Below are 15,856 nucleotides of genomic sequence, written 5' to 3'. Positions count from 1 at the left end.
TGCGGGACCTCTAGTTATTCTAAGCAAGTGCGTACTTTAAGCATACTAATAGATTACATTTCGTTCCAGATGCACCATCCCATCCAAATGAAGCCGGCTGACAGTGAAAACAGAAACGGTAAGTTGTAGTATGTACTTAACCTTATTCGTCCTTTGTTTTTAGGAATCAAAATAATGATAATAATAATTGTAAACTTTTCAAACAGACGTGTTTTATATCTCTTATTATAACATCTGTAATTCTAGGAAGTACTGTATCATTTTACCTCTCGCTTACTCATTCTCTCTTTCTCTCTTTCTTATGATGTTTAGAAATTGAAACTTTTTTTGTTTTCTTGGTCACGGCTGAAATACGAAAAGAAAGGAAGAAGGTAGTTATTTAAAGGGGTTTGATTTTACTCCGAGTATTATTGTAGGCGGTACTTTTGACCAGGCGAAGCAAGCATCCGTTGATCTTTGTCGGCAAGAAAAAAAACCTGATTTAGTCTGAAGCCCGGAGAATACTTGTTCACGATTGACTTCCACGGTGAAGGAATAACATCGTGTAATAAAAATCAAACCCGCAAAATTATAATTTGCGTAATCACTGGTGGTAGGACCTCTTGGGAGTCCGCACGGGTAGGTACCACCACCCCGCCTATTTCCGCCGTGAAGCAGTAATGCGTTTCGGTTTGAAGGGTGGGGCAGCCGTTGTAACTATACTTGAGACCTTAGAACTTGTCTCGGGGTGGGTGGCGCATTTACGTTGAGGATGTCTATGGGCTCCAGTAACCACTTAACACCAGGTGGGCTGTGAGCTCGTCCATCCATCTAAGGAATAAAAAAAAAAAAAAAAAAAGATCTTTGCTTTATCGCTAAATTTCTGGAAGCTCGGGAAGGAAATTGCACTGATTATTTTCTTCATTGTTGATTTTGTTACGTATCACTGTATCTAGTACCTACAGACCTTTATGTACATACATAATATATCATACAGCAAGGTCGTTGCGAGTAAATCGTGCCCAATATTTACATGCCAACATTGATAAGCCGTCTTACTGACTAACTTTCAGGACTAACGTATAGGAATAAGATCGGCTATGTACGCCACACATGAGCACACCTTGATAATTAGAAACGGAGTTTGAAGTGGTCGCCGTAGCCAAAATCGGCTAAGGAGAATAGTAGTACTAACTAACGAAATTACAAAAAATCGATTTTCCTACATAGAGTTGTCCTATCCTATTTAATTATCTAAGACAATCAGAAAAGTAAGTAATTAGGTAAAACATCGTATTGCGTAAATATCGAAATGTTCCAAAGTCAACGACCTTTGTTATGGGGGAGTATAAACACACACATAAATCCCAAATTTCCCAACATCAGAACTCCAAATCGAAAATCGAACTCAGACCTGCTTAGTAATCGAGATGACGTCCGAGAGAATAAAATACAAATATTTTAATAAAAATCGAAATAAATCGATTTTAAATCGAAACATTCGGATTGTCGCGTTACTGTCTTAAGCCGTAACTCTAATTGGATTAAAAACAAACAAGTTTGAAGAGGATAAAGGATAAGGGAATAAAGAAAACTGTGAATCTTCATCGTTACAACATTTATTATTAAGCTTGTGAGGATCACAGAGGAGTTTTTGATGCGCGCGCGACGCATTTTTAATAAAAGATGTTGTATGGTCTGTTTTTTTACGTAGACATGTTTTTTAGAAAGTTAATTTCTTTCTAACTTTTCTCGGTATTGAAAGTGAATTCTGAATCGATGTTATAGTCGAGACTATTTCTAAAGACAAACACTTAAGAGTAACCTTCGCAATGTCACATCCATACCTGAATGTTTCTGAACAAAATATATTAGAACCGCTGTCAAGAAGGAAGATAGGTAGAAGAAGTAATGATTCCTGGCGCGCCGTCACTAATTGTCAGTTTTATGGGTACAAACGGGCAAAGACAAAATATAGTTCATATTTCCTTCTCTTTTTATCAAACGATTTTTTTTCTTTGACCATAAAGAATTGTTAGTAGATATTGCGTTAGTTTTAGTGCGTTTTATGAAATTTTAGTTTAAGCAATGAATCATTTAGTGTCTCATACTAAAATTAAAAAAAAAAATAACGGTAAGAAAACCAAAGTGAACATAACACATAAAATTATTCTAAATTTTTCGACAACTGGCCGAATACTTTTTAGTACAATAGTTATTAGTTATTTTGTACAGCACGCAATGGAGCTTATGACAAATCAACTGACGCGCGAGGTCAACGAACTCGAAGGAAACATGATCATCGGTTGCCAGGTGATTCCGATATACATTGCGGGCGTTCACGTTTTCTAAGTTTTTCTCATTTTTTTGTCGATAAAGAGAAGCATGTTGTTGAATTAAGTTGGTGCCTTTAATAGTAATATACTGTACCCAAATTGTTATTAACATGATTGACTTTCAAAGCATAGGTACGTGATGTATATAAGCACGGCCAAATGCTACTTATGACTTATATAAGTCATAACTAATATTATTTCCCCGCTCTTCAGTTCAATATTAATGCCCATAATATCTAAGTAAATACGACCAGTGTTTGTTTGTTTGTCGAATACGCGATAAGCCAAACTCGAGGGCCGAATGTGTGACTAAACGATTTTGATACACGCTGTTTTGCTTCGTTAACTTTGGCGATGAGTAGCGAATCCCTGAATCATGTATACAACTATTTCAAAAAATCTCGCTGTTCAAACACTTCTGCGCATTAACATTCAGACACCGAGTCTATAGGGCCAAAAAAGTACATTAGAAGATCTTGCCTTTGTAGTACCTATATTTATACGAAAACAAGTATCAACCAGATATTTGAACTCACAATATTTCCAATACACCAAAAAAAAACAATGTTTATTCATCATCATCATCATTCTTTCCTATTACCCTCTGCTGGGGTGTAGGGCTCGAATCAAATTTTTCCATTTATATCGGTCTTGGGCCGTCTGTTCTAGCTCCTCCCACGTCATGCCCAAGACCCCTAGCTCCTGCTCCACCGAGCGACGCCAAGCTGTTCTGGGGCGGCCTCTCCATGTTTATTGGCTTTCGAATTATTTGCAAGTGCCAAAATTCAGTCTACACAAATATCTTAGTCAAATATTCATTTTACTTGACTCAAAGTCGCTGGGTCTCACATGTATTCGATCCTTAAAAATCTACTTCTAAAAACCTTGGCATTCTGACTGCTTCGTTCATAGTAGTAGTATTATCTATGTCTACCTTTGTTTCGTAACAAATGTATGTACTTTGAGATATTGTTTGCAGGGCATGTCTTGAAGCCAGTTAGATAAACAAGAGATTAGAGAGTAAAGGAGCTTTGTTATAATAGTTCTATTTTTAATTTTTTTTACGATGTCATAAAAGTTACAAACTTACGTAAATAGACTGATATATTATTGTTGGAATGTAGATCTTGTCTTATAGATAGGACGCTTCTATTTTTAAATTAATTTCCATGATATGAATTGTAGGGAATTAAAATGTACACTATGCTTGTAATTTATGTGCATTTGTAATTGTCTATCGTATTCTTTTTTTAAAGCATATACATAATCCATTGAATTAAGCGCGTAAAAATATTACTTTTTTTTTTTTTTATTGCAAAAATTAGTAAGCCAGCTCATGATCAACTTGGTATTAAGTGGTTACCGGAGCCCATAGACATCAACGACATAAATGCCTCCACCTACCTTGAGACATGAATTCTAAGTATCTGATTTCACGTTATAACGGCTGCATCGCCTTTCAAACGGAAACGCATTACTGCTTCACGGCAGTAATAGGCAGGGTGGAGGTACCTACCCGTGTGGCCTTACAAAACGTCATACCACCAGCGTAGACAATAAGTTTCAATTCAAGTTTCAATAATTTAGATTCAATTCAAATTCAAATCCAATTTCAAACTGTAACGTATGCTTTTGACGTAGACAAACTCGTTTCTGGAGACCATTGATAACACAGTCCGAATGCTGCCCATCTTTAGAAATGAGTACGATAATTCGGTGGAATTTTATTGATGTCCTACGCAAGGTTTCGTGACAGATATAGGAAGGGTCCACAAGAAAAAACAGTCCCATCAATCAATTTGTATGGAGTTGGAACAAATTTGAGTTTACTTTAACGCGGTCGAGAAGTAAAAAAACTCGCACTACTGGTGGTAGGACCTCTTGTGAGTCCGCACGGGTAGGTTCCACCACGCAGCCTGTTTCTGACGTGAAGCAGCAATGCGTTTCGGCTTGAAGGGTGGGGCAGCCGTTGTAACTATACTTGAGACCTTAGAACTTATCTCAAGGTGGGTGGCACATTTACGTTGTAGATAGATGTCTATGGGCTCCAGTAACCAGTTAACACTAGGTGAGCTGTGAGCTCGTCCACCAATCTAAGCAATAAAAAACAAACTTGTGGCACTCGGGAACTGCCGCGGTAAAGCTATTACATGGCATTTTTTACCAACTTATGCAATTATAATTAGACAATGATAATTTAATATTAAAACAATAATAAAACAAGACCACGCTATATTAAACATTAATAAAAGCAAAACCTTAACTGTCCCCTTCACACTCATAAGCTAGACCGCGCGAGAGAGAGATGGGCAGACTTTTTATGATGCGCATGCAGTGTGACGTCACGCCATGCTTATTCACAAACACTACACAAGCGCAACGTGTGAATGTGTTGAACGCGAGCTACATGGTAGGCGGAGTAAGGGGTGTTAGGTTTTTTTCGTTACGGAATTTCATGATTCGGTCGTCGCGCACAAGGCCTGCGAAAAAAGCTATGCAATACCTTAAAAAAACTAAGCACACAGAACTAGTTATAGACCGAATCCCGGCTAATAGCTGTAGGTTCTTTCCTGAAGCGAAATTGATACTTTGAAACTAAACGTACCTACATAGAGCTACTTTTCTACAGTTGAACAATGATCTTTGTAACACAATACACATTGACGAATACAATGCTCGGATATCGTCAAAGTTGGTTAGTGCCTCGGCGTACGAACGATCGAAAGCGACGCCGTGAACCTGTGCGACACACGGTCAAGTATTGTTACTGCACACTTGTATGTGTAGGGTCACCATGATATCATTGTGAATTTAGGATAATTTTTTTCCAAATTTCGATTGTGTTTAATCTTGCGTTTCATCGATTTATCGATGTTTTTATAATTGCCATTGTGGTTACCATCACTCGTGGACGTCAGCAATGCCAGGGGCAGAGCCAAGCCGCTGCTTACCGCTGTAACTATACTCGAGACCTTAGAACTTTATCTCTAGGTAGGTGGCGCATTTACGTTGTAGATGTCTATGGGCTCCAGTAACCGCTTAACACCAGGTGGGCTGTGGACTCGTCCACACATCTAAGTAATCATTTTCAAGCAAGCGTTTCGATGAAGGACATGTCATAGCGCTCGGTAAATACCGTAGAGGGGAGTTGATTCTCAACCCGGATGGTACGTGGCAAAAAAGATCTCTGAAAACGCACTGTGAATGAACACTGAGTTTCTCGCCGGATCTTCTCAGTGGGTCGCGTTTCCGATCCGGTGGTAGATTCTGCAAAGCACTGTTCTTGTTAAAGCCAGTGTTAGCAACACTCTGGTTTGAGCCCCGTGAGCTCACCTACACGTTAGAGCGAAGCTGAAATAGCCTCTCAAGGCTATCAGCATAGGTAGGAAAAAAAAAGAAAAAAGTTATTCTTGGTAGTATGGATGAACTATAACACGGTGGCGGGTAGTGCGATAAAAAAATGGTAACGGTTTTTATATATCAGAACAGTCAAAGCATGAAATACAATAAAAGCTAAGAACTTTGGCTATGGCGGTGTATTTAAAAAATAAACCAAAGCAAATTATAAGCAGTTAAAATACGGTCAATTCTGATCTAAGCCCCTCCTTGTCGTAATTCTAAGACGATATCAGACCTAACGAGTCCTGAACTTACAGTTCGGATATATAGATATTTCGTGAGGAAACTCACATTTTCCAGGGATGCCAGACTTATCCAAATATACAGAATTTAATGATATTAATCATTACCACGACATTTTATATAAATGTATTTGGGACTATCCTTATAGCCGCATTTTGCTTTTCATTGATGTTAACGAGGATTTCGAAATACATATTGTAATGACGTCATTTTACTTCAAGATTCGAAAGCACAGACCAAGCTATATCGGATAATGATCCTTCACCTACCGATGTCTTTGAGTAATCTTATTCAAATGTAAAGGACACATCGTCAATATTGAATGAGCTTCTTAAATAAATAATAAATACAAATGCACGTAGGTACTACTTTACGAAGTTAAAATAAAAATCTCAGGTGTTTCGTTGAAATTTTTCACTTTATTTATTTATTTCTGAGATGGGTGGGCGAGCTCACAGCCTCAGGAACCTGGTGTTAAGTGGTTACTAGAGCCCATAGACATCTACAACCTAAATGCGCCACCCATCTTGAGAGATAAGTTCTAAGATCTCAAGTATAGTTACAACGGCTGCCACGCCCTTCAAACCGAAACGCATTACTGCTTTACGGCAGAAATAGACAGGGTGGTGGTACCTACTCGCGCGGACCCACAAGAGATCCTACCACCAGTAATTTCGAGACCATTTAAATTATTAGGTCGCAATAATAATCTATCTTATCGTTATTCTGTTAATAACAAGTAGATCAGGTTAATAACATATTATGGTATCCCTACGTATTGTACGTAGCTGACACGTACGGACGCATTCCACAGAATTCCGTACATAGCAACGATTGAATGGAATCGACTGATCGCATTGTGTTATACATAGGTAATATTATAATATGTATTATCTATATTATAATTATTTATAGCGCATACAATATAAAGCATAAGGCTTTTTAAAACCTTTTCCGAGTTTTATGTAACAGTTTTTGAAGCTAATTTGTTGAACCCAATTAAAGTTTGTGTATGTACATGCTGATTTTTGATATCTAAAAATAATTTCTAGTCATGCATATTGTTATACGTAATGAAATTGTACTTAAAAATAATAGCATTTTGATTTAGTTTATTAATACACGAATCAAATGCAAACAATAGTTTAATACTACTAAATAATAGGATCATGCAAAGTTAATTACAGATTCGTTCAAAATTCGTTGCTGCGGTATGTTTTTATACTTTGATGCTATGAAGTATTGAAGATTTTAAAGATTATCTGTCATTAATTTCTCTCTAATTAAAATATGTCGTTCTCGTAATATTTTGTAGAACATTCGAATGTAATAGCTCAAAAAAAAAAGACTGAATTTAGAAATTTGCATTTAATGCGACTATGACTACGACTATTATAATTTTTTTACAGGTAGTAGGACCTCTTGTGAGTCCGCACCGGTAGGTACCACCACCCTGCCTATTTCTGCCGTGAAGCAGTAATGCGTTTCGGCTTGAAGGGTGGGGTAGCCGTTGTTACTAACTATACTGAGACCTTAGAACTTATATCTCAAGATGGGTGCCGCATTTACGTTGTAGATGTCTATGGGCTCCAGTAACAACTTAACTGGTGGGCTGTGAGCTCGTCCACCCCTTTAAGGAATAAAAAAAAATGTATTACTCATTTAGCACACAATTATTTGTAGATTTCAAGATTTACGTAAATGATTTGGTGACATTCCTTAATCGTTTCCGTGTCTCAGCGGATCAACTTGATTCTTTGTTTGTAGACTCTGGTCGAAAATTCTATACTAGTATGAGTCCGTTACATTGTTTACGTATTATACTGATATTGATATATATATATATTACTATATATTATTATATATTACTGATGTTGATTCGAAATTCAAAAATTAATATGTTAGAGGAAGTCTGAAAGTGGCACCTGTGACAGAGAAGCTGAGAAGTGCGCGCTTGGAATGGTATGGACATGTGATGAGACGAAATGAAAATGAGGTTGGTTAAAGAATTTTAGCAATGAATGTGGAAGGATATAGAGGAAGAGGTAGACCTAAGAAGAAATGGATGGATTGCGTGAAAGACGATACGGGTAAGAAGGGAGTGAGCGAAGAAATGGTATATGATAGAGGAGTAAGGAGAAAACATGTTGCGCCTACCCCAGGTAACTGGGAGAAGGGCAGGATAATGATGTTGATTCGAAATTCATTTTATTTGCAGAATTCTTAGTCTTTGGCTGTTTACAGCGACTTTTTGTGCCTCCGATATTATAACGGGCACCGATTATCGCTTTAGTTATTTAACCATGACCCAACATTTAGGTATCGCCATAGGCAATATTTTTATCATTATCCAAATATTGAAGAAGTAATCAAGCTGTAAACAGTGTGTGAAATAACAATGTATGACATTACCTCTGAGTCGATTCAGGGTCGTCAATCTAAGTTGAACAACAGCGTTTTTTTTTTTTTATTGCTTAGATTGGTGGACGAGCTCACAGCTCACCTGATGTTAAGTGGTTACTGGAGCCCATAGACATCTACAACGTAAATGCGCCACCCACCTTGAGATAAGTTCTAAGGTCTCAGTATAGTTACAACGGCTGCCCCACCCTTCAAACCGAAACGCATTACTGCTTCACGGCAGAAATAGGCAGGGTGGTGGTACCTACCCGCACGGACTCACAAGAGGTCCTACCACCAGTAATAATGTATTAAGGATCGAAAGAGTTTCGTAAAATCGTCTACTCACGAGTTATTTGCTCCCAAGTTTCAATGTACAATCTTTTTTTAAATATCCTTTATACTTTCATCGTAAATATGTGTACATTAGAAATTCGTAGCACGCTCGGGCCCACAGCCTTATGCGGGATGCGTGACGATTTTTCGAGCGACCATTCTTCTACGTATCCGTGCTATACGAACTACATTTGGTAGACTTCGTTCGACAGATTTTTTTTAAGGCATAGTAACGAAACTATTGACATGTATTATTCAAAGCATCATTTATTACTAAGAATCTTTAAATTATTTGAAGCAAAAACTTTGTATCCCTTTTTACGAATATTGCACGGACGGAGAAGTGTAAAATTTCCCACACTCATAGAGAATATAGAGAAGTAGTGCAGAATACTAATATTTTTTTTAGATTACATTCAGATATTTTTAAGTTGGCTGAATAGAAGTTTTCCGTTGATGACGTCATTTTCAAAATTTGAATTCGCATTTGCTAATTATCTGCTCTACGCCTACAAACGCTGCAAGCATTAGTAGGCGTTTGCCGTAATGGCTGCATTCAGAACAGTTCGCTACGGAGGGCCGCCGAGGCAACTGTAATTCACCTTTTAGTGCATCAGCACGTAAGCGATGTGATGACGAGGCAGGACGGAGCTCATTAGCATCGCGAGAAGAGGGGGCCGAGGTGACACGAGTCGAGACCGCGGAGAATGACTGATCGTCCGTCAGCGCGCGCGCACCAAGCTATTATATTACGTTACGTTTTAGTTGTGTCTCGGGCGCGGTTCAATGCAGACGCGTCATGTGAAGTGTGTGAAGTGAAGTGAAGTTAAGTTAAGTGAAGGATGCGAGGCGAGGCGGGCGGCGGTCGCAACAAGGCGGGCGCGGGCCGCGGTTCCTATCCGCCCATCAGCGCCGCCTACTGGCTACCGCCTTCAAACCCTACTCCTTACCACGTGCCAGGTTCGCTACGATTACCTGTATTCATTAATTGAATAGGTGCAATTTTGAAAAGGGCACATCCCTGAAAATGTAAAATGTTCAGGAAATTAAAAAAACTTATTATTTTCTAAAGCATTGTAAAATTTAAAATATTAACTTTTGAGACATATTTTTGTGTTAATTAGCAATTTAAAATTACTGGAATTAATATAAAATGGATGTAGGTAAGCCTCAAAACTACATGTATATGAAAAAACGTATTTGACAAAATATGCGACATGTGCCCTTTTCGAAATTGCATATTCAATTATGTTCGCAATGTTAACGAGGCCAACATTGGCCCGAATGTTTGTACCAGCATCGAATGCAATTAAATGCTGACTATCGTGGCAGCGATTATGATAAACTCGCGATGATAAAATCAAAGCAAAGTGTGGGTGTATTTTTTTCCTTTTGTCTGTGGGCAATTTTTTTTTGTCCATTTGAAATGGAAAGCGCGTCCAACATTGACCGATTTGCCGACTGAAAAACAATAAATCTTTTTTGTGTAACAAATCGACGACTCTTTAGTAATCGCCCGATGATCTTTCAGACTCGCGTCCTTGTAGATAATTTTTAACGGGCCATTAGTTAACGCGAATGTCTTAAGTTTGTGAAACATTATCTTGTTGTAATTCTAATTATAATAAATACCGAGAAATTATTTAAGAGCATCAGTATTTGGTATTTATTATACGGATTTTGTGAATCGTATCCGTATTTTACGATGGCCAGGCCACAATAAATATTCAATTAAGAACTTTAATGTAGGGATGATTCAAAATTAGTCCTGTTTATAAATTGAATATTACGAAGGTGAAAATTTCATTTACTTTTGTGTAATTTTGAATATTTTCACGTCAATACGACACGTCTCTAGAACCGAATCAATTTAAAAATCCAAAACGCAAAATAATAAATTTAAGAATTAACTGTGTCATGTAAAATATAACAAAATTATAATGTAGCAATGGACGATTACATCAGATTATTAATAAACATAATAATTTCCCATAATACCATTATACCTAAGTGGTATGTTTAATATGCATATCTAATTCGCAGGCGATACGTATATTATTTTCAAATCTTAAAATGATAATTACAAAACACAACTTCAAATATATTTTTTATAGAATCAAGTTACTCGTTTGTAACACAATAATACTCTTTATCTGGATATTATACATATTCAGATATTATATGAATATGATATTTAAGCATTTTTTTAGTAATCAGCTCTACCAAATGCAATGAGATAAAATCGCATCATGTAGGTTTTATTTTTATTTTTCTTATTGCTATATTAATATGATATATATGCATTTTTTAGTAATCAGCTCTACCAAATGCAATGAGATAAAATCGCGATCATGTAGGTTATTATTTTTTTTTATTGCTTAGATGGGTGGACGAGCTCACAGCCCACCTGGTGTTAAGTAGTTACTGGAGCCCATAGACATCTACAACGTAAATGCGCCACCCACCTTGAGATATAAGTTCTAAGGGTCTCAGTATAGTTACAACGGCTGCCCCACCCTTCAAACCGAAACGCATTACTGCTTCACGGCAGAAATAGGCAGGGTGGTGGTACCTACCCGCGCGGACTCACAAGAGGTCCTACCACCAGTAATGTGGTATTTTCTGTTCTTTCCACGAATCGAAATCATAATTAACAAATTTTACGATTTCAACGATCGCCAACTTGCATTCAATTGTGGTATTGTATAAATAGCACGGGTACTATCGCATTTCCCGACACCAGAGAAGAACTCATCCATACCACTTAGAATCATCGCGTTCCTTCACAGTGCGTTTCCAGAGATATTTTTTTGGCACGTATCATCTGGCTCTAGAATTCCCACCCTCCAGGGTGCTTCCCGACGCTATGTCACAACCTTCTTCAAACTAGACTTGGCTGTGCCTCTGCTGACTTCTATGAGCGACTATGTACTATCGCATTTCCCGACACCAGAGAAGAGCTCATCCATACCACCTAGAATCATTGCGTTCATTCACAGTGCGTTTCCAGAGATATTTCTTTTTTGGCACGTATCATCTGGCTCTAGAATTCCCTCCCTCCAGGGTGCTTCCCGACGCCATGTAATGACCTTCTTCAAACGAGGTTTGGCTGTGCCTCTGCTGACTTCTATGAGCGACTATGACCACGGTCAAGCAAAGGTAATCAAGAGAAAAGAAATGGGAAAATATGGTTCTCTAGCGCCAGAGCCAAAAATCGCCCTTACCACACACCGTAAATATCAAATGAATATACCTGATGCTTCAGACGCGGGATCTGGGACAGTTACTCAATATTTGAATTTTGACATGCTTGGAATTTTTATTTTAAGTATTCTGTTGGTTTATCAGGTACCTTATTGTGTACACTGTATGTACAGTGAAAACCAGCCGTTCTAATTCTTCTTACTTTTGGCGATGCAAGATTTTAAGAAAATTTACTTAACAACAAATCTATGCTCAATTTGGCCTATAGTTTGGAATAGAGGAATTGTCAAATTGTAATAATAGAGACTTGCTCTTAACTAGAACGCACCAACCAGATACCATAACAAATAAAAATACTATAGTTCAAATAATATTCAAAAATATCGTTGACTAATTTCGGGAATATTCTCCTCATAATATTTCGAAACGATTTTTGTTTGTGGCTTGTATTAAATATTCCCGTCGTCGTTGAGTTATAACATATTTAATTAACGTATTGTGTTTGGAGACCGAAATAAACTGTTGGGTATCCTCGTTTCGGTTTCTATCCTCGTTTTGTGAACGAACACTTCGTCGAATGGACACGTCGGCTGTGTGTGTGTGTGTGTGTGTGTGTGTGTGTGCTCACGGCTCACGCATTCGCTAATCAAAGAACCCGATATTCAGATCTTATTTACATTAGCACACGTATTATTATGTTTGATATTCATGCACATTGCATATGTATTTGAACGAACGGAGTTTGCGATTATAAGTTTTGTGTGTGTGTGTGCGTTTGTGCAAGCAACCTAACCTCTGAAGGAACTGCGTTGGTTTATAAAAGGTTCTATTATTTTATTGATTTCGGTTTAGGTCTAACGGCGGTTTGTGTTTATTTGCTTGGATCAGTAAACAAACAAAATGTAATGAACAAATTTCAAAATAATATTGCAATGTGCGTTAACCCAATTCAATAGCAAAAGCTTATATATATGCGTCATTTAAGAAAATTTAAAGGAAAATTTTCAGAAATCGTACACGTGTCTGGGAAACCCAATCACACGTACTCTGCACTGATATTACTTTGTCATTTAAATAGAATATATTTTGAAATTACAGCTCAGATAAAATAACTTTATTTATTTAATTGAAAACAATTTCTAGACACAGGCATCCTACTCACTTATTACGTTAACAATTACGGCTCAAACAATAGTAACGATGAGAGCTTTACCGAACAACTAATGTACTTACTTAAATAAAGCCTTGTATCCGAAACGATAACACGGGTTTTGGGGATACGGTGTCCTGTGAAACACGTTTTGAATTCGGTAGTCTTCAACTTCAGGCTATGCTTTGCATTACCCGGCTGTGCGGCTTGCGAAAGTTTGGCTGTATTTCTTGTCGTGCGGCTGATTTATCGACGCTGGGCGTGGGAGGCGTATTGTGAGGCGACGCAAACTATCCTCCCAATTTCCTCACGCAGTTGTTCTTATTTAAAAGTCGGGCCAGAGGTTATACAATACTGCTGACACGGAGACTTTGATATTATGTTTCGAGATGAATGGCGTGACGATCAGAGCGCCAGTAAGGTCATGGTGCTCGTTTTCATCTATACTAATAATATATTATAAGGAGGAAAGATTTGTTTGTTTGTTTGTATTGAATAGGCTCCGAAACTACTGAACCGATTTGAAAAATTGTTTCACTGTTTGGAAGCTACACTATTCCCGAGTGACATAGGCTATATATAGGTATAATCTTTTTTGAAAAAAATTAGGGGTCCTTACTAAAACTCCAATAATGTAACCCAAGGTGTAGAAAAAATACCTAAAATATTCTTTACATCGCGTGCCCTGCGCAAACTATTGATGATAGAATAAAATAATGTACTACGACTTTGTAGAACACATTATTATTTACAAAAAGTGTCGCGACTGCATATATCTAACTATTATGGCTATGCCGCATACGTAATCTTTTACTTGAAAAAATAAAACAACGTCAAATATCGTTGAAATTTTTGTTAAAGACCCGAGCGGAGCCGGAGCGGGCCGCTAGACAACAATAAATTCATAATAATATAAATAAGAAATATGAAGAAACGAAAAATAGATAAACAATTTATTTTTTTATTTTTCGATAATGTACTGTTTATTTTTTATTAAATATTGTGGTAACCAGCATTATTAATATTCAATATACTCATTAAGAATTCTATTTAAAAATGTGTGTGACAAAATAATTATTCGTGTAAATAACACTCGTGAAAGTCACGTTACCATGTGAAGTACAAAAAATAACAACACTAACTGAAAGAAAAATATATATTATTATTTTGTTTGTTAAATAAACAATGCGCTATAAATAATTAAACAAGGTGACATTATCGATTACAATCGTTGAGAACGCAACGCAATGTTTGTGTTTATTTATACATACGTAGCTACATACCGACGTAAGAAGTGTCAAACAATTCAGTCTGCATTCCGAAATGAAATAAACAAAAGTACACACATTTGCTTTTTGTGAAATTTCAATCCTAAGCATTATTTTTGAAGTGAAACTTCTTTAGAATTGTTGTGATTTCAAGCTCGATGAAACGAAAAAATAAGTCCATAGAGACACAAACACATATATGTATAGGATTCAGCCGGCGAGAGAATGAGATAGAACACATTAGACGTTCTCGGTCTCCTCTATGTGCGACTCTTCGTAGCATCCCCACTATCGTCTACTAAACATTGTCCATAGGTCCATATGTCCTGTGTAGTGGGATAGTCAGTATATCTATATCTTATTTATAAGTTTCACTTCTACTGTGTGTGACTTGCACACACATACACTTTTTTTTTTCATTCGCTGCTCATACCAACTTATGATCTGGGCGGTATTATGTAGCTACTACAATATAATGCATGATATGAAATAACCTAATTATATAGAATGGCAAAAAAGATTATAAATATGTATTTACATATTATATGAAATGCAGTGTTCGGTTGTAGGACTAGCCATCAAAGAGTAGGTTGTTGGTTTTAAAACAAGGTTATCTTGAGACTTGTAAACTTGAGATAAAATTTGTAAACTTTATAAAATTGAGAATTGAAAAACTCCGTCAAAACCAAAAAGAGGTTTTGTCAATAAGTCATGAATTTAATTTGTAGTTGACATTTTAGGAAAGACCTCAGCTATATTTCCGTCATCCAAAGAGGCTATTTACTAATATGAATTTCGTATTTTTCGCGATATTCACAGCGAACAAGTAATGAAACGGATGTTATGAATCCAATTTACAACCAATTTACAACCAAATATTTTACAGTATAGATAGATAGATATATATAGATAGATATACCTCGTATCGGTATATGGAAATTAGATTTAACTGTTTTCTTGTAAATCTGTAGGTACACTTGAATTCTTTTTTGCGAAATATATCGGATCATCACTAACTAGACAATAGCTCGACCGATTTGGCCGATTACGTTTTACTTTGAAAATTCACTGGATATTTTTCAAACAATCAATTACGGTCACAAATTAAATTTTAGACCGACTTCTAAAAAGAATTAATTCATCAATTTGACTATATATTTTTCTGTGTGTTTGTGTGTGAGACACAACTCGGATCTTTTGTTCTAATCTCTAGATTCATCTATGAAGCGATTTTGATAATTCTTTTTTTTATTTCAAAACTGGTGGTTGGTGATTAGACCGCATTGAAATATTTAAACTATTTTTAATTGACTTCGATATTAAATTAATGATATTCTCATTCTGTTTTGTTTAAATCGGTTTGTTGTTAGAAAAATTGTATTTTCCTTTTTTTTATTTATCTTAGAAATGCTATACATATTAATAACTATCGATCCGTATTGAAACACGTTTCTGCGTGGCACGTTGATCGTGGATAAGGCTGCGCAGGCGCGTGGCTTGTTTGAACAAGTGAACGATTACAGTTGGCTCTACAAGTATCG

At 36.7% G+C, this 15,856-nt stretch overlaps 1 protein-coding gene across 15 annotated transcripts in view; it reads left to right on the top strand.

Annotated features, from left to right (window-relative positions):
- LOC114243149 (CUGBP Elav-like family member 1) overlaps positions 1 to 15,856 on the top strand; it is a 454,265-nt gene that overhangs the window by 350,950 nt on the left and 87,459 nt on the right. For all 15 annotated transcript variants that reach the window (XM_089732094.1, XM_089732092.1, XM_089732093.1 and 12 more), the window contains one exon: positions 70 to 118. In XM_089732094.1, the coding sequence (XP_089588220.1) occupies positions 70 to 118 (49 nt within the window). The remainder of the gene's footprint in view (positions 1 to 69; positions 119 to 15,856) is intronic.

This window comes from Bombyx mandarina, chromosome 12, assembly GCF_030267445.1.
Source record: "Bombyx mandarina strain Sakado chromosome 12, ASM3026744v2".
Taxonomy (NCBI): Eukaryota; Metazoa; Arthropoda; class Insecta; order Lepidoptera; family Bombycidae; genus Bombyx; species Bombyx mandarina.
The sequence above is the reverse complement of the archived record's forward strand: the minus strand, read 5'-3'. Positions and strand labels throughout refer to the sequence as shown.